General features: G+C 40.8%; 1 protein-coding gene across 1 annotated transcript in view; it reads right to left on the bottom strand.

The window, feature by feature from the left end:
* Window positions 1–1,081: 1,081 nt before the first annotated feature.
* The window catches only part of atp10d (ATPase phospholipid transporting 10D), a 30,053-nt gene continuing 11,302 nt past the window's right edge, over window positions 1,082–19,832 (bottom strand). The window contains exons 4-23 of the mRNA XM_081602937.1: window positions 16,953–17,157; window positions 14,436–14,521; window positions 14,234–14,340; window positions 12,995–13,126; window positions 11,491–11,603; window positions 10,150–10,402; window positions 9,817–10,034; window positions 8,687–8,881; window positions 7,961–8,612; window positions 7,530–7,636; window positions 7,260–7,386; window positions 6,607–6,791; window positions 6,255–6,525; window positions 6,098–6,174; window positions 5,857–5,982; window positions 5,514–5,714; window positions 3,781–3,861; window positions 3,583–3,687; window positions 3,291–3,478; window positions 1,082–1,960 (exon numbers count right to left, since the gene is read on the bottom strand). Coding sequence (XP_081459063.1) covers window positions 1,765–1,960; window positions 3,291–3,478; window positions 3,583–3,687; window positions 3,781–3,861; window positions 5,514–5,714; window positions 5,857–5,982; window positions 6,098–6,174; window positions 6,255–6,525; window positions 6,607–6,791; window positions 7,260–7,386; window positions 7,530–7,636; window positions 7,961–8,612; window positions 8,687–8,881; window positions 9,817–10,034; window positions 10,150–10,402; window positions 11,491–11,603; window positions 12,995–13,126; window positions 14,234–14,340; window positions 14,436–14,521; window positions 16,953–17,157 — 3,625 coding nt within the window. The 3' untranslated portion in view covers window positions 1,082–1,764. The remainder of the gene's footprint in view (window positions 1,961–3,290; window positions 3,479–3,582; window positions 3,688–3,780; window positions 3,862–5,513; window positions 5,715–5,856; window positions 5,983–6,097; window positions 6,175–6,254; window positions 6,526–6,606; window positions 6,792–7,259; window positions 7,387–7,529; window positions 7,637–7,960; window positions 8,613–8,686; window positions 8,882–9,816; window positions 10,035–10,149; window positions 10,403–11,490; window positions 11,604–12,994; window positions 13,127–14,233; window positions 14,341–14,435; window positions 14,522–16,952; window positions 17,158–19,832) is intronic.

The following is a 19,832-nucleotide window of genomic DNA, read 5'->3' as shown; positions in this document are numbered from 1 at the left end:
TGCTGATTGGGAGGATGGTCTGCCTTGGTTGTTACTTGCAGCAAGAGAAGTAACACAAGAGAGTATGGGCTTTAGCCCTAATGAATTGGTGTTTGGTCATACTGTGTGTGGTCCGTTAACAGTTTTGAGAGATGAGTGTCAGGATGCTGCACCGCCACAAAACCTGTTGAGTTATGTTAATGGGTTTAAGCAGAGACTCTTTACTGCTACTCAGTTGGCAAAAGAGAATCTATCGTCTGCACAGGAAAAAATGAAGCGTTTGTATGATAAGAAAGCTGAACGTCGTGTTTTTCTTTCAGGTGACCAAGTACTAGCTTTACTTCCTGTTGTGACTTCACCATTTCAGGCCAAGTTTTCTGGTCCGCACACAGTTTTGAAACAGCTGTCTGATCAAAACTATCTCATTGCGACTCCAGAAAGGCGGAAGAAACAGCGAATAATTCATGTTAATCTATTGAAACCTTATCATGTTCGTGCTGATAATGTCATCGCGGATGCCTTATCAAGAGCACCAAGACAGTAACATTTTTTCTTTTCTTCTCTCCTACCTGTCTAATAGTCACTTCAAGGTACCAGTTGTTGGGTATGGATGGGATCGGAGAGAATCTAAGTTTTGTTTCATTTCAGCTGGTCTGAGATATTAGTGCACTTAATTTTGTTTTTCTTTATTTCCATATGTTAATGCACAGGTTGTCCAGGGTTCCAGTGGGGACCCTGTCTTGAAGAGGGGGGGTGTTACGGCCCAAGGCCTTTTCCTCTGGGTCTCTAACATCCATGTCTTTAATTGGTGCTGATTGGAAGTGGAGGCAGCTGGCCAGTGTCTCCAGATCCACCTTAAGACTCACCACTTCCTCTGACTGAGAAGCTCTTTTCTTTCTGTCTCCCTGCCACTCTCTCCCTTTGTCCCTTTCTTTCCCAACCAGTTATGACTTTTGTTAAATAAATTCCTTTTTAAGTTATTCCATGCATTGCTTCCCTTTCATTTGTTATGGTTTAAGAGCCAGACCATAACAAGATAATTTTTTATTTGGGTTAAGCTCTTCACATACAATAGGTTGAAATATTGACACAACTGGAGCAGTTTAGTGAGTGAAAATTTTATTTCAGTTTAAAACTAATCAGTGAACCAAAGTCCAGTACAAAAGCTGAATTATCACATGAAATAAAACTGCATTCAATCTGGCATAAGAAGAGACAATGTCAAGAGCTCAGATGCTGAAAAGCCTCTGAAATGTTGCACAATTCACTTTAATTCATTATTGTCTTTATTCTTCTTGATAAAGTAGTGATGAGGCACTTATAAACACCGGAACGGTGCTGTCAGCCTTTGAAAATGTTCATTTCTGAATTAAGTGTAGATAATTCAGACTGTGTTCATTCAACTGGATTCTTGTCTGTCCAGTTGAGTCTTGATTCTCATAAAACTTGAATTTTTTACAGGAATAAATAAATGGCAGACTCCAAAAGGAATTCATTTACCCGAGCCGAGCAGGTAAAGAGTCGTAACAATTCCTACATTGTACGGATGAATGTCTGTAAACACGATCCAACTAGCGTCCCAGTCTGTCCAGTTCCAGTTTCCTCGTGGCTGAAACCGGAGGCTGGTTTTCAGCTGCTGGTTGGATTTCACAGCTCGTGGCAGAATCGGTCCTCTTTGAGCTGTAAGAAGCCGTAGAGTTTTGCCAAGATTAACACTTTATTGCACCAAAAATCTCAGTCGTTGGTTAGAGTGTCAGCTTCTGCGTCTGTCTGCTGAGGAGGGGGTCAGGACACCACTTCGTCCCCGCTGGGCTCCAGTCCGGGATTATCTGCGCATGCCGGCAGGTTGCTGGGGCCAGTGTGCTTTAAGTTCCAGCGCTGCATCCTTCGGCGGTACCGCTGTGCAGCCTCCTCATCCCTTTGAGCTGCTCTCAGAGCTGCAGAGGAGTGAAGGCTGTTGAACAAAGCCCGGAACAACATTCTGCAGAAGAGAAAAGGGAGAACGGAGAGGTTCAGTGCTCAGTATCAATTTTCTCTGACTCTTTCTACACATACTACCAATTACAAATCAAAATTTCATATTTTTTTTCCAGATTTTTCCAGATCAAGGCACCCTGCATAGACACTTTTCATGCTTTACAGATGATGGGTAAAATTTTAAAGTCAAGCTCTGATGTGGGAAATTAAAGATTTCCCACATCAATGTCCCATATCAAATATTGATGTTGAATCTGATTTTTTAATCTATTACTAAGTATAATAAAAGGAAAAAAAAATTCCTAGTTTTTTTTTTTTTATTATTTCCCTTAGAAAAAAGATAAAAGCAAATTTTCAAATCCCCATAAAATGACAACTTTGACTCACTAGGTGGCGCTATTGTCTCAACACTTAAAATGGCCTAATCTTCAAGATTATGTGATTGGATAAGAGAAGAAGGTCCTTAGTATGAAATCCATATTTACGCCAATCAGGCATAAGATTATTACCTCTACAGATTAAAGTCAAATCCCATACTGTCTCCATCATAGACCCTGTTAGTGGGAACGATATATTAAAGAGCAAAATTAAAATTTTTATTCTCCTACTTGATATATTAGAATCACAAAACTAATTCTGATTCTAGAAGAGCTACTGCAATTCAGAAAATGGAAAGCATTGCAATTTTTTTTTGTTTGTTTTTTTCTGATTCACAGAGGGACCGTCTCACAACCTACAGACCCTAATAGATCTTGTGCCAACATCCTGATGCCAGATACCAGAGCATACATTCAGTGGGTTGCTAAGAAACGGGTCAGGGCCGCTTTGTGAGAAAAAAGTGCACCGACACCTTATTAGGCAGGTGGTTATAATGTTATTCCTGATTAATACGGTTAAATTTCCCAAAGCATGTTCAAAATCTTTATTTAATCACCCTCACTGTAAGCTGTGGGATGTTTATACCTGCCTTCTAACTCCAAGCATGTCATTTTCCTAAATGTTCCAGTTAGCACATAATGCTGAAATCCTGACTGAACCTCCTGCAAGGAATACTACACTAAAGCTCAATGGACATGTCTTTAATACATGTAAAGTTGTTAAATGCATTTTTTTTCTTACACTTTTTAGCCATTAAACCCCTGTAAAAGACAATTCTGTGCAACAGCAGTATTGCATGTATTTTGTTGACCCTGCTTTGATCTCTCTGTCACTCCTCAGGTTGCTAATCACAGTTCTGCTTCGGTTTTGGCTCATAACGTGAACGGTGATGTAGAACCACGTAGCTCATTAGCTCCTGATGTGATGTTGAAAACATCTGGAAGCCACCTTTGTACCTTGGTAACAAAGCGGTGAAGGTAGTGAGAGCACAGATGATGTAGAAGAGAGGCTGGGACATCTGGACTGTTTCGACCCTGAACAGGTTGGTGGGGTGGCTGCAGACCACGCAGAAGGCACTGTAGAGCAGCACGAAGACAAAATACAAGACGGCACTGAGCAGCAACACCAGCATGTGAATCCACGTCTGCAACACACAAAGAGGACACGGTTCAATCCACAGTCTGCAGAGACATTCCTGCACAGACCCTGAGGAGAGCAGAGAGGAGTTTTTATCGTGGAGCCTCTCACCAGGGTGTTGCTCTCAATGACTTGATGCAGCAGGATGATGAGAAGAGCTGAGGTGTTGACCGGCGAGCCGAATGACAGCGTTCCGACTTCTGACCCGGCCAGCGCCTGGAGAAAAAAATAAAAATGCCAGAAAATCCTAAGTGTGAGAAGCAACCTGAGTTGAACTCACCAATAAAAGGTTTTAGAGAGAAAACTTACAAAATAAGGGACAAAGAAGCAAACGACGCTTTGGTAAAAGGCATCCAGGATGGTGATCCAGAACGTGGCTGGAATGTAGATCTGCAGGAAATTTGATCTGTTAGTCTATTTTGTTGTCAATATAAATCAAACAAACAACGTGCACTAGTGTTCATTCTTCAGTGGGTCAACACTGTCACATGACTTCAACTGAAACAGAAAGTTTACAACGAACAAAAATGGAAAGGTGACAATAATGGATAATAAATCCATTAAGTTATGGTTTTCTCCACATTTACAGTGGTTTTAAAATGTTTCTCCACTGTAAAATTACAGGTTTTATTGCATAAGTTAAAGGAGAGGATGATAAATCCTTACCAAACTTTTCCACTTTTAGTGTGACACAGATCTAGTACAGCTCAGAAAAGCTAACGTAATAGAGGAAGGAAATCCTGCAATATCCTAGTTGCATAACTGAATTAATCATTGAAATATTTAACTGAAGATCCATTTAAAAACCACTTATAGGAAATCTGATTAACAATATAGAAAGTTGAACAGTTCCAGTATAAGTTTCTTTGCATATGACTATTTGTATGTTAAGCTATATTTTAAGATGAAAGTTTACAAAACAAAAAGATTTATACAAAGGTACGAGTCAAATCCATTACATCAGGCAAAGTGAAGACAGCCAGTAATAGCTGAAGAACAAATTGGAACATTTGAAATACGAAAGTTAAAGTGTTTAAAAAAAAAAAAACTGATGAAAAGATGAGATTGCAAATGATCTGGAAACCTACGAGGAAATTGGCAACCACAATGAAGGAGCTTCAGAATGTCCAACAATTTTATACATTCCACACATGTCTAGACAATGCTAAGGAGAAAGGTAGCAACAAGCCTTTTCTTGGGGGTGGGGGAAAAAGAGCATCACAGCACAACTAAAATATGCCAAAATCTTGCAGGGGGTTCAGCCAGGAATAACTAATGAACTGCAGTTTCAAAAACACATCAGGAGACGAACATGCCAACACTGAAGTATAGTGCTGGCAACATCATGCTGTGGGGTTCCTAATATCAATCAAATCTGACCCAAAACATTCAGGCTTCACCAATGATAATCTTTATTTAACCAAACTTTATTAAAATCTAGAGTCTCTTTTTCAAGAAGGACCTGGCAAGAAAGCTGAAAATGAGGATAAATTTTATTCTTCAGCATCACTAGTTTTCCTCCACAACAATAACAGAATTGCCTCAACAGTAGAAAGTTAAAGTTTTACTATGGTTTTTACTATGGCCCTGGACAAGAAATGTCCTCACAATTAGAGCAATCTAAAGATTTTCTGCTTATCTGTTGACAAGACTAAATATGAAAACTGAGTAAAAATTGGGCCTCAACAAAGTATTAGTTTAAGGCTGTGCAACAAGGTTATTGTAGCCTTTTTGGTTATTATTCATTTTAATTCTATAGGAAATGTGTCACATTGAAGGTAGAAACATTTTAAAATCTTTTATTTTACAAAAAAAAAAAACAACAATTGGGAACTACCAATAGAGACATGAACAATTCTTATTCCCACAAGAACAAACAGGTCTGGATTAAATTAGATGGATTAAACTTCATCTTATGTCGGTTGAAATTTTTAAAATCTGAGTTTTTCAGTGAGTGGAAAATACGTAGGCTTATGAGAAATATCAAATCTTAAAACTGCCTGTTCCTGTTTTCTCTCTGTCTCTCAGATGCATGGGTTCACCTTGGTGGTGCCCTCAGCTCCGTAGAGCTCAGGGAGCTTCATCAGAGTATCTGCAGGCGTGTCTCGGTCGAGGATGCCGTAGATGAGGGGAGGAACTGAGGTGAAGACCAGATTGAAGAGGATGAGCACCCAGGAGTTGATCATGACGCTCCCAGAGAACCCGCAGAAGAACTGATACCAGAACAGCAGATTCACGTACATCTGCACACAAACAAAGGGACGCAGCATTTAGACTCTAATCTACAAATTCCTTCCAGAATAAGTTTTTAAAAGCCAGTGTCATAATTGGGTAGAAAGCAGGTAGAGGACATTGTTTTTCACATAGCTGGTGAGCAGCTCTTACCACATTTTTGTAGATGAAATACAGGATCATGTTTGCAAGGCGGTGGTAACACCAGTGGCCGTGAACCAGCAGCAGCTTCTTGAGGTGTTTGAATCTGGATATGGCGAAGTCACTGGACATCACAGCCTGTGGAGTGAAGCCAAGGGATAGAAAAACGTTTCTTTTCTTCAAGACTCTTCAGGAGAGTTGCCATGGTGTGTCTGTTAAAGCTGCAGCAGCTGAACGCCTGTCGTTCTCTCACCTGCATCCCCTCCTGACCAGATATCCCGATTCCGACGTCCGCTACCTGAATCATGCTCACATCATTCGCTCCGTCACCTTAAAACACAAAAACATCTCGAGATGAATTTTCTCATGTTGTTTTGGTAGTTATTTTGTTGCCCCGTCTGTGTTCTTACCCACAGCCAGCGTCATGACACCGATCTTGTCCCGGATCAGTTGGACCACCTTGCTCTTCTGGAGCGGCGTGGACCGGCAGCAGATGACCGCCTTACATTTGCAGCTCAGCTCCAGGAAGCTGGCCTTCAGCTCGTCCTGCAGAGCCCACTCCAGTGTTCGGCCGTCGATGACCAGGATGAAGCTGCTGGTGCTGTGGAAGGAAGACTCCTCCCCGTCTTCTTCACGTCGGACTTCTATTAAAAGCTCCTCAAGCAGGGCTGCACATGCATCCTGAAGGAAAAAGAAGAACAGTGATGTGGATGTTTGAACGCCTGAAATGGGCTTCCAAGCAGCAGATGTTTAGTCCCAGACCTTGCTTCCACAGTTAGCGGTCAGCAGTCGGTCGTTGGAGCGGAGGAGTTTGCAGGCATTGGCGATGTTGACGGCCGTCTCCTGTTTGTCTCCGGTGAGAACCCACACTTTGATGCCGGCCTCCTGCAGGGCTTCGATTGTCTCCGGGACATCCTCCTGCAGCCTGTCCACGATCCCCGTGCAACCTACGCACACACGGGTTTAGAAGACAGAAACTGTTGACTCTTTGCACGCAAGGTCATGTTCTTCAGAAAGCAGCCATGATGGACATCAAAACAACTTATGAGCTTTTCAAAAACCAGACAAAAGCTTAATATTCCTTTTCAGTTAATTTTACTGTAAAAACGGTCATATGGTGGGTGCTGCGCATTCAACTGCACAAGCAGACAAAGACGCAAACGAAACTTGTCATTATATCGTAAACCTTTTGATGAGGAAAGATGACACAATGGATACCAGCCCGACAATTGTAAAGACCGGCAGCCCTTTGTTTATTTGCAGCAATCACTTTTTACAAGATATGAACATCAATGTTCAAAATCTTTATGGAGTAAGTAGGTTTAATAAGCTCAATGATAACCAAGGAGAAAATTTCCCCTCATCACTCTTCTGCAGCTTTGCTTCAGATTAGGTCAAAATGTCAGGCCTCCTACCCAGAAGAGTGAGGTCGTTCTCCAGCCTCTCAGCCGAGTCTAGCATCAGCTCCTCTTGGTTCTCGATGCTGCTCTCTGCCAGCAGTTGTCTCTTAAGCCAAACCTCATACTCGTCTTCCTCCAGAACCTGTTTATGCAAGCAAGATGAAGTTAGCAAAGGGGCCATCGTTTGGATGGGTAGCAGAAGCCTCTTCCGTCATAAAAGAAAATCACGTCTTACCAACAGACCTAATATCAGACAGAATTGTTATCCTTCAATTAGGACGTCACCTTTGTAGCGATGCAGAGTGTGCGGAGGCCTTCTCTGGCGTACATATCCAGGTGTTTTTGGGTCTGCTGCCTGATGTGCTTGTAGATCTCCTGAGCCTGTTCTGAACCTGGAAACAAAAGTGTACACAGTAAAGAAGAAGAAGAAGCTGAAAAGTTGATGTTTCTGGAATTCAGCTCCAAAAGTGGAACTTGTATATAGATTATAAGTGTGATGTTTTTTTTCTAGGGGTTTTAGATTATAATTATGTCTCACAGCTGATGAAAACCCAAACTTCAGGTTTTACGATAATTAGTGAAAAGAGTAAAAGCAGAAACGTCAGTCTGCTTTAAAGTATGCCCATGTACTGGACATACTTTGCATGCAGTCCTGATGGGCTCATAAAATAACTCAAACTGAGTCTTTCTCAGCAGTCTCTTCAATCTTTATCTACCTCTCCGTTTTTCAGCCAAGTCCATGATGACAGAGTCTGCTCCCTTGGTATACACCACCACCTGTCCTGTCAGGGGGTGGCGGACCACCACAGACATCCTTTTCCTGTTGGAGTCAAAGGGCAGGATGTGGAGCAGCTGCACAACCAGAGAGCCGAGTCCCGGCAGTTCCACTAGCAGGCTCTCGGCCGAGCGGCCCTTCAGGGTGCAGTGGTACGCCCGGGCTGCGTGGACCAGAGCCGCCTCGTCAGGACTCTCCGCCTCATACAGCAGCTCATCATCACTGTCCTCGTCTGACTGCACGTCTCTGTCAAGGTCCACGTTCTGCTTGGCCCCGTCACCGTCTTCTTTCAAGTCCCTTAAGTTCTCCAGATCCTCCAGGCTCCGCCTCGCTGCAGAATCCTCCCCATCCCACCTATCGGGAAAGTCCACTTTACTCTTCAGTGTGTAAGTTTCTTGGCTGGTGTCCAGAGCCAGATTAGACCCATCAATGCTGTTGCTGGGAGGGGTGTTGAAGTTGAAGGAGCCAGTCTTCCCACGATTGAATAACTTGCTGCCTTTGATTTGGGGAGTGGAGAATGAATAGAAGTTGAGGCGTTGAAACATCAACTTAATTTCCTCCAGAGACTTCAGAGGTGTTTGGGCTTCTGGAACCTGTAAGGAATACAGAATATTTAATCATTGCTATTAAAAGATCCAAACCTTTAATCGGGATAGTTTCTACTCACTACTACATGGCGGGGCTGGCTAGGTGAAGACACCACCACGCTGTTACAAATGGCCAGAGCCAGAAAGAAGTCGGTGATGTAGGTGAGCTCCAGGCTGGACAGGCTCTCAGTGGAGCTGTCTCTGAGTCGCAGAGTGGAGGAGCAAAGACTGTTCAGTTTCCTCACCAACTCAGGGTCCGGGAGCACGTCTTTCGCCTGAGCAAAAACTCAGCGTTAGCATCTTGTGTCATCCTAAAACTCAAGTAGCAAATCTATTGCTTTGCAATTGAAATTAAGAAAAACAATTTTTTTTAAAAACGACACTTGAAAAAGACATTTCAGAAGTTTTGTAATATTTCAATATTCTGATAAAACAACACACCTGAAACAGATGTTAACACGAATAAACATCAACTAATCCACCATACCTCCAGGACATCTCATCTTTGTTTTTTGAAGGCTACCTGTGAGCTTTATTTTGAAATTTCCTGTTCATATTTTTTTAACAGCCCTTTAAATTCTTCAGCCCAGAAATACTTCTCACTTACTTTTCAGTTTAATGAATAACTACATGATTGATAATTACCAACATAGTAACCATGACGGTTACCATTGAAGTAGCCATGGCAGTTCAATGCTTATTAAGGAAGAAGAAGCAGTTACAGAACCGTAAATGGAGAATTCTGAGTGGTTGTTTTTTTTCATGGATCTGCACTAATTTCATCAATTTTCCTTTATTTACATCTTGATGCTTCTGATAATTATAGAATAAATACCTTAATTTAACAGTTTAGATTATTAGGGTCACAACAAAAGTGCAAGAGAAAACCACAATGATCATTGTATACAAGCCATTCTGCTGTTAAAGCCAAATAAACTTTACTTTTTCATAAAATAAAGTTAAGAAAAAACAATCCTAGCACATGTTAAGGATAATTATATATTAATTAGGTCTATTTTGTTTCCAGGCATCACAGTGAAACTAATCCTTCCTGGTACAGCAATTCAATTTTGCTTCCAAACATTTGGGTGGTAGTGTGTAGGATCTCATTGTGAAATAAATCAGTGTATGACAGGAACCCAGAGATAAAATCCTCCCATCTGAGATGGGAAACATCATGAACTCAGAATGGTATGATCAAGAGTCTGACCATGCGGCTGCAGAAGGCACCGGTCCTCGCCGCAGCATGATTGGACAGCTGGTCCTCCTCCTCAGGTGACTCGGCAGTGAGCGTGTGCAGAGACAGAGAGCTACGGTTGCAGCTCAGGGAGCGGCAGCTCAAAGATTTCCCACTGCAGGCTGACTTCAGAGTCACAGTGTGTCCGGCTGCCTCGTTCTGTTCTGCCTCGTACACCTCCAGCCTCCGAGCTGAGACACAGAAAGAAAGGTCAGCAAGACAGACAGATTTTCTAGCACAACTGCATTTCTCACTGCAGTAACAATCTTTCACCAACAAGTGGCAAAGACATTCCAGAGATCTCACCGTTGTCCACGTGAGGATATTCCACCCCGAAAATGCTGCATCGACGGAACACCATCTTGTTTTCCGTCAGTGTTCCCGTCTTGTCCGAGAACAAGTACTGGATCTGACCCAGGTCCTCTGTAATATTGAGGGCCCGGCACTGGATTCTGGAGTCTAACTGTTCATTGTAAAAGTCCAAGTCATTGTGGATAAAGTAGATTTGACCCAGCTTCACGATCTCAATGGACACATAAAGGGAAATGGGAATCAGCACCTGTTGGACAGAAAAACATGATGAAAATAGATTTTTCTAACCTCACTTTATGTGGCTATCCAAAGCAATTTTGAGTCTTTAATGAACACAGTTCATGTAATTGTAATTACAGTTGACTGAAATTGATATATTTGGTTTATTGGAATAAAAGTCATCCAAGTCCAAGACCAAGATCCATCGTAGAAAAATGGAGGGATTCTACTTCCACGTTGAATACGAGTCCCCAGTTCAGTTAAAAACTATTTCCTCAGACTGAGAAGAGGTAACTGTACTCCTGGATTCTTCAATGTAATCTCAGGTGTGAGATGATTCAGGAGCTAAAGCAGAAGAAGCCAAAAAACACCACATCCTCTACAAAAAGCTATGATGAAACCATGAAATTTCTAAAAAGGTACCATATTCACAACTCTACCTTCAGAATTTGTTCAACCATCATTGGAAAAAAAAAAAAAAAAAAACTAAATCCACTTTTTGCCATACATGGACCAAGAGAGCCTGTAAAAGCAATGCCAGCACCTACTCTTCTCCAAGAACGACCTAAAAAGAGTGTTTTGTGCAGTCACAAGCCTTCCCCAGGTGGTTAAAACAAATCATTAACACTTGACAATCACAATTTCCATTACCGTCAGCCACACTGCAAGGGAATAGAGATGGTCCTTCTGCTACCAAACACTGCTCAGTCAGAAGATCAATAACTGCTTTGACACTCCTCCCTTTGTTTAGGCCCAAGATTGTACCTCTAGTTACCTTTCGACAGAGTTCTCAGAAGATTATTTCCTATAGCAATCAGAGCAGCCGCATCGTTATCTCCCTTGCACAATGCAATAAAGAGCAGTCTATCAAAAACACCCCCCGACATATTCAGCATGTACACAGTTATTAACTTCTCTAATAAAAGTCTGACCTTTTAAAACTTAAACTGGCAGCAGTTTTTATTTATTTATTGGTGCCAAATATGTGTAAAACATTTTGATCTGAAAAAGAATAACATTCATTAAGTTTAATTAGAACCGTTTAAAATGTTCTAATGCGCACTGGATTATCCTGAAACGGGTCAATGATAGTTAAAATAAACATTCTGAGCACACCTGGAGTACGATGATCATAGTCCAGAACACATAGAACCCAGCCAAGGCTGGAGAGATCTCCCCATCGACCTGAAACACTGAATGTCTAAAGTTCTTCATCCAGAGGCCATGACCTGAAAATGCAAAAAGAAAACCCAGAGCAGCTCGTCACTAGGCCTGTCACAATAACAAATTTTGCTGGACGATTAATTGTCTAAAGAAATTATTGCGATAAACGATAATATTGTTTCAAGACCTTTTGACACTGATTTAATGGAAATGACTAATAATACATGCGATTTCCTGATATTTATTTTCAAAATAACACGTAACACTGGAACTGATAAACTAAATAAACACAACAACCAAAAACAAAAATAAAATGGATTCTCAGTCTCCATTAACAAAAAACATACTTGAATAAAAACTAAACAACATAAAGCCAAAGTGGAAATAAATACTGCTTTCAACCAAAAGAGTGCAGATATGAAGTCTGTATTGCCCTTCAGTAATCTCTAGATTTAAATGGAGAAAACCGGCACATCCGACTACCTAATGCAATAGTTCACACTACACCATTTTTTGCCGCTATTTTCCCCTTATGACAATCTTAGATCGTTGGCCGATCTAACCGATCATCCTGCAGTGTGTGGTGGGTTACGGTAGATTGTCGTGGCCGCTCCGATCTAAATCAGGGGTTTTCCCCGACTGGGAGCTCAACGCTGAATGTGACAGGTAGCCAATCAGAGCGCAGATTCTCCTCCTGCTTTCTGAGGGGAAATTACGGAGGGGAATCCCAAACAGCTGACACGGCGCAACCCGAAGTCCAGCGGACATCGGAGATGATATGTGGAAATAACATTAATACATATTTAATGTTTCGTGCAAAGAATATAGAAATGACAAGGGGAGGAGTTGGAGCCAAATTGCTACCGTAGTTGATGAACCCGGTAGGTTTTCAGCTGTTCTTCGTTAACGTGACATAAATAGGTTATAATTATTTTCATTCAGTCAGGACTTTACGCTGACTCTATAGCCACATGCATCACAGGTAGATTCTAGTAAAGCATTGATTAATGCCTGATTTTAAAATTAGTTAACTGGACTCGCAGCCGTTATTTTGTGCCTATGTGGCTGGACACCATATGGCACTACGAACCCGATCGAACCGTTATACCTGGGATTTCTGTCGGCTAATGTCAGGGTTTGAAAATGGGCCGACAACTCGTGTAATGTGCGCTGGACATTAGACTAAGGAAATGAAGAAGGGAGGGTCAGTGGAGAGCACCGGAGCTGAGCCTTTTTCATTCAGCGTCATCAACAGAAAGAAAAAAAGGCAGGAAGAGACGATAATTAAAATGATCTCGATAGGTTTTTTTATCGTCCGATTAATTGATTTATCGTTTATCGCAACAGGCCTACTCATCACACTAAAGAATAATAGCTGAAGAAACTAATATCAGTTAATCTGAAATCAGAACCCACTGTTCTCAGTGTGTGTTGTGTTTTGCGTGTTGCTACGCACCTACTGCTGCAGTCAGACACATGACGATGAGGAGGGCAACACACCATAGGACGTCTGTGTTCAGACGCTTCTCTAGCTGGCTGCGCTTGTACCTCGGCCCGCTGTTGTTCATCATGGCCTTGGTCTCATGACCTGAGTCATACAAAGACAAAGCAGATAATTTGGTTCTCTGCAATTCTGAATGTTAAGCAGAAAGGCAAGGGTATTTTTGAATTAATATATCAGGATAGTGACAAAAAGTCCTTTGGCTGCACTGGAATGAACCGTGAGACTTATGGAACAATGTCCTTTAGACAGATGAGACCAAAGTAAAAATGCCTGTATATAATGCACAGCATTATATTTGGAGTTAACCACTCACCTGATACCAGGTGCCAAGCAATGGTGGGTAGATGATGTGGTCTTGGTTTTTAGAACCACATGACCAGGGCACCATGCAATCAATGTGTTGACCATACACCAATACAGAGGAATAATACTGTCTGACAGTGGAAACTAGGCTCAGCTGGGTCATCTGCACTATCAGTTTGTTGTACTGGCTCTGTAAAAGTTCTGTTTAAAAGACTTGCAGGGCCTGAAGAAAGGAATGTCTTACCTCCATGAGCAACACTGGTGAAAAGAGTAAGCTGCATTCTTCCACGATGATTTAAGACACTGATAACTTGAGACAGAAAATCCAAGCAACACAAGGTTTTCTGTATTCAGGTATGTTTATCAGCCCTGAAAACAGTTAAGTTTTAGAGCTTAATGCAACTCCCTGCTTACAGCAAAGAGGAGGACATGTCTGAGTGACCTCTGTCATGTTTAGACTGTACACTGCATTCAGAGTTGCAGGAGCCATTCTTTGGTTTAACCTCTTTAGTCATAGTGGAATAAGTATTTAGTCAAGAATTTCTCATAATAAACAGTAATGCTTTACAGTCCACAGAGCAGGTAGAGTGTAGCACGTAATCATGTTGTCAGAAGCTGGGAAAACTACATTAATTGTGATTCATGGCTATAGAAAGCACTCTTTTTGCAATGAAATATATCCCTAACACAAACAGAACATAGGTCTCCACACTCAGGGGGGTTGAATAACCACTAGGTTGAATAACCACCTAATGTACCACTAGGTCAATACTGGACTACCTGTGTTGGTCTGTCACAAAAAAGTCTTTCAAAGTCACTAAATGGGAACAAATAAAAGAGGCAGTGCTGTAAAGTGCAGGTCTGTTTTTAGGGATGCTGTGGTCTCACCAGCGTAAACCACGATGCCGACCACCGTCTCGGTGTTGCGGATGGTGCAGCTCCTCAGAAGAAGGTTGCTGCTGTGAAGGCCCACCCGAGCCTCACTCGACTGCTCGCTGTAAGCAAAATAAAACACATAGACACAATGATAAAGTTTACAGTATCTGCCAGATGCCTTCCAAATCCTCCAAAGTAAAAAAATCAGACTCACATGTAACCTTTGAACCTATTGAGGTCATTGTTGGGGTTCTCACACTCGATGCGACTGTGGAAGCTTTCTGGTGTGAAGTCTGAGCCCTATAAGATAAGCACATCAGAGGTTGCTATAGTTCATGTCTGACCCGCAGAAGCAGAAAATGAAACACTAAGTGATTGAGAGGCAGTTTCAATCTGAGACCTGATATGTAAGAATTTGAAATTTACCCAATCCAAATGTTTACTACCGACTAAAATAATGTTAGTAAAAATACAAATTGAAGTTTACAATGTTAGAAGGTTGTGTATAATCTTCCTGTGTGGGATGAGAGCAAGCCTTTTAGAGCAACACCCCCAATGACCACTAGATGGTGTCTGCAATGAAGCTCTGTGCCTGATGGAGTTGCACTGACAACTATCAGCGCATCTAAGAAAATACAAATAATTGCAACAATACTAGTTTCTTCTTTGCTGCATGTCATTATGCTGACTGACTTACAGTTAATAAAACCCCAAAGTTAGTTTCTGATATTATATAAGATCAATAAAATCCTGCAAACTGAGAACATGTCCCACATTTTCACTTTCGGTTTTACTTTTTTAAATTTAACCCTGTAGTAGCAAAAAAAACAATTCAACAGCTTGTATAGAAAGTAGTCTAATCTAGGAGTCCATCATGTTTACTGTAAACCAACCACATATGGGTCACAAACTCTCTCATAAACTGTTGCTTTACTCTAGAATACAGAATTTTTGGCTCTACATGATTTCAAGTGACACTGACTCCCATTCAAAATGCCTTTGCTAAAGACATTGCAATTTATATTTGGATATATTTCTTTATTCTGTTTTGCTGAAATCCCTTTAAAATTTCAGGTTTTACTGTTTTACTTTGTGTGCAGATATTTTTCATGTGCTGTAAATATATCAACCTGCATATAAGGAATGGAAATAGTAATTTCCGGAAAAACAAGAACGTGTGACAGAGTTATATCAACTATGCACAAAGGCTCAGCATGATAGGGATGAAAGCGACAACAAATTATTTTTATAAAAAAAAGAGAGGCTAATTGCTAAAACTACAATTATGTAGACGATATGCAACTCTTTATTACAATGTCACCAGGTGACTATGAACATATTCAAGCGTTGGCTAGATACACAGAACAAATCAATGTGTCAAATCTACTCTGCATCCCCAGATTCAGAACCAAACATGGAGAAGCAGCATTGAGTTTTTATGCTCCACTAATCTGGAATGAGCTTGCAGAAAACTGCAAAATTCTGAAATGATAAGTTATTTTAAATCATGGCTAAAAACTCCTTTGTTTTGGGTTGCCTCCAATTTACAACAACTGGAGCATTAATAATTGTACCCTGTAGTCCTTTGTTTTTTTGATGTTTTTATTGTGGCAGTGCGATGCAATGTTTTCTGTTTGTTGCTTTATGTTATTATGCAAAGCACTTTGAATTGCATGTTGCTGAAAAATACAAATAAATTAGTGTTGCTTGCAATTAAAATACCATTTATTGTGATGCAGATAAAAGTGAAAATGAAGGAAAACCCCAAGTGTTAAAAATAATGTAAAACCTCATGTCACGTAGAGAAACTAACAGCAACAGAAGATGACTGAGAAATGAACTGTACTTAAGATTAAAACAAAAAACAAACAAAAAAAACAGGAATCACACTGCTATCACATTTCTGCTGAAACCTCCAACACCGTCTCCCGCAAGCATTCCTTGTCTGACCTTTTAGTCTTATAATGGTATGTGTGGTGGGGAATTTACACTGCAAATTACCCTGAATGCGACATCCTCATGAGGCATAGTGGTGACATAGTGGTGACACACAGTGCTATGGGAATGCTTTTCATCAGCAAGGTCAAGAAAGTTAGACTGAGTTAAGGAAAATATGCATGGAGCAAAATGGAGGACAACCCTGAAGGCAGCACAAGACTTGAAACTGTGACAGAAGTCCACCTTCCAGCAAAACATGTAAGCCCAAGCATACAACCAAACCTAACTCCAACCGAAATACCTATGTGTTTTTATAGATGCTTTATATGCAATCCAACTGCGATTGAGGTATTTTGCAAAAAACAAAGGAGAAAAAATGTATTTCCTGGATATTTAAAGATGTAGAGACACAAACTAAGACTTGCAGCTGTAACTGCAATAAAAGGTGGTTGTATAATGTATTTAGTCCAGAGGAGAGGTTGACTACAAATAAAAGCCACTGAAAATGGTTAAAGATATTACAAGATATTTAACCACAATTAAAGATCTTGTAATGTCTACCAACTTTAATTTATGTTCCCTGATGTCAGAAGTGCCATTCAATTTATGTTTTCGGTTTTCTGAGCAAACCATCTCAGAACTTTCAGCTTATCAAAATAATTATCTTCACTGAACACTTTCATTAAGAAAGAATTTCCTTTTAACAGTTTTTGGACTATTAAAAACCAACCTGCCACCAACAACCCTCAAAGTAAAGTCATCTATAACAGATTAAGTTAAAATAGGTTGTTACCTCTAGAGAACTGTCTGACACAACCTGCCTTTGTTTCAGGTTGGTCTCTCCATCCAGGTTTGCAGTTTCAATGTAACAGACCCCACGGGGGTCAGAGGAGTACAGCAGCAACAGGTCAGCTGGGATGATTTCATTACAAGACAAACGGACAAAGTCTCCGACTCGCACTTCACTCCAGCACCGGTCAATGTAGGACTTCTGCTTGCTGTGGTAAAACAAAGAAAAAAAGAGATTTAAGAAATTAAAATGGAAAATAAACGCTCTCATCCAACAGATGAAAAATATCTATGATAGTACAACCTCAGAACAACAACAACACATATTGCCCTTTGTCACAACTTCGCAAAACTAACCTAAAACACAAAAGCAGCGACTCAAAAACTCATTCTTCTGTTGCCTTTATAGCCTAACCCATTGTTATGGGGTATTTTGGCCGTCTCTGCCTATTCTTCTTCCCAGTGTTGCTTCGGTTGATTGAAATTTGCCAACATTCACTTCCGTACAATGGTTTTATGACACATTGGAACACATTGTGTCTTGTTGTAGATTTTGATTTATTTTCATTGCCCATTTTGTTTGGACAAGTTTCAGCTGTTCAATGGATGAACTCACATTTGATTCTAGAATGCTTTGATACGCAGAGAAGTTCATATTCAACTCATGTCCGAAAAGTGCACAATTCTTGTGACTAACAAAACAAGCCCATATCATCACCATCAGCTGAATGAGGTTATCATCCTGATTTGATCAGTTTTTTTTTTTCATATAATGTTATGAATACAGCCAAACACACCTGTAAGCTTAACTCTATACACGTACATCACAGTCTAGATGTACATTTGGAATTAAACAACAGTTGTAAAACATCACACTGGATAAGCCGGGTACTGACAATTTCCATCCATCCATCCATTTTCCTGCACCCTTGTCCCTTAGTGGGGTCGGGAGGGTTGCTGGTGCCCATCTCCAGCTGGCGTGCCGGGCGAGAGGCGGGGTACACCCTGGACAGGTCGCCAGTCTGTCGCAGGGCAACACAGAGACACACAGGACAAACAACCATGCACACACACACTCACACCTAGGGGCAATTTGGAAAGGCCAATTAACCTAACAGTCATGTTTTTGGACTGTGGGAGGAAGCCGGAGTACCCGGAGAAAACCCACGCATGCACAGGGAGAACATGCAAACTCCATGCAGACAGACCGGGGCCGGGAATCGAACCCAGAACCTTCTTGCTGCAAGGCAACAGCTCTACCAACTGCGCCACTGTGCAGCCGTACTGACAATTTATTAAGTAATTTGTTGCTTTCTACCAATGAGCATTTTTATACTTGCTCTCTGACACAGTTTTCAGGCAATAGCACAGCCGGATGATAGACTGTTATTGCACAGATACCATTTAGTGTGGAGATAAGATGTTCAAGATATTCAGCGATAACTTCTTGTTAATAATCAATGACATATCTGTCATTGAACACAAAAATAACATTTAGAAAAACAGACTGATGAAAGTCCAGCTCTGACTGGACATTCCCCCGATTTCTTCAGACATCTTGTAAGGATAATAAACTTCCAGGTCTTCTTTGACATGCTGGCCATATGTATTGCAACCTAAAGGCAGACTGTAAGTGTTCAAAGTGCATGTTTACTCATGTTATGCCAGTTTATGACACTTTAAATACACTGACCTGGGTGTTCTTGTTTACTGCAAGACCAATAAACATACAAAACACTGACCAATAAATGATTACGATCAATAGTTTCACCTGCACTTTATGGACAAACTGAAATTGTTTACCTCACACACAACAATAACAGCTTTAACTCTGCTAAGAAACATAAGGTTTGGGAGTGCATTTACAGGAATGCATTAGTAAGGTCAGACACTGATGTTGGACAAAAGAAAAATATGTCTTTTCCAGTCTCCACTCCACTTAATTGTAAAGAAGTCCTATAAATCTGAAGTAAACACCCTGAACAGCCTAGTCAAGTTCTTCCTCACTAAACTTGCTTATAAATATCCTTAAGAACTTCCCTTTGTACTTTGGTCCTCTAATGTAAGAAGAGGAAGGGACCAAACAGTTGTCAAAAAGTTAAAAGCATGCAACTATAAAATACTTCTAAGCACGTTGAAAAAGTACATGTCAATACACTAAAAATGGATCCAAGCCGCATTGTTTACTCAAAGCTAGAAATGTCCATTGTATTGTCAAACTGAGAAGAAGGCTCTGTCACTGCATAGAACATATATTAGTGCTGTATAGTCAGGAGGTCTGTAGCTATTGACTGCAGAAAGAAATCACTTAATGCACAATGCATTCATTTACAAAGGTTCTTAGAAAAAGCCATGTTACTGGATTTTATACACCTGTTTCAAAGGAAGTGATTGAAACACTTCAATTCAAGCATCTAAATGGTTGAGGGAATATATTTCCACTGAGTCCCAGTAGAATGTGCCTTACAAAAACTCCAAAGTTATCTTTGGTCTAAAAGTCAGATGAACCAACTTCTACGACTAATTTTAATGTGGATAAGCAGTTGGTTTACTCTGCATATTCCCCAGACGATGGAGTTTCTCATCTATTCCCTAAGCTTTCCAGGCAGTCTTGGCAGCTTTTCAGGGTCTTGGATCCAGGATCTTGTTCTTTCAGTCCTTATAACTCATGACCACAGCTGAGAGTTGGAACACAGAAAGACCAGTAAATCCAGAACCTCACCATCCAGCTGAACTACTTATTTACCATGACAGACTGGAGCAATAGGTCTCCGGTCAAGCCCCATTCATTTGTGGCTTTATCAAGACGGTCTGCAATGAATCAGACTTGTTCACTGCATTGAACAAAGATTTTAAAATAGTTTTATTTTCCTTTATTTTCTGC

This window comes from Poecilia reticulata, chromosome 22, assembly GCF_904066995.2.
Source record: "Poecilia reticulata chromosome 22, P_reticulata-male-v2, whole genome shotgun sequence".
NCBI lineage: Eukaryota > Metazoa > Chordata > Actinopteri > Cyprinodontiformes > Poeciliidae > Poecilia > Poecilia reticulata.
This window is presented reverse-complemented; position numbering and strand designations above follow the sequence as displayed.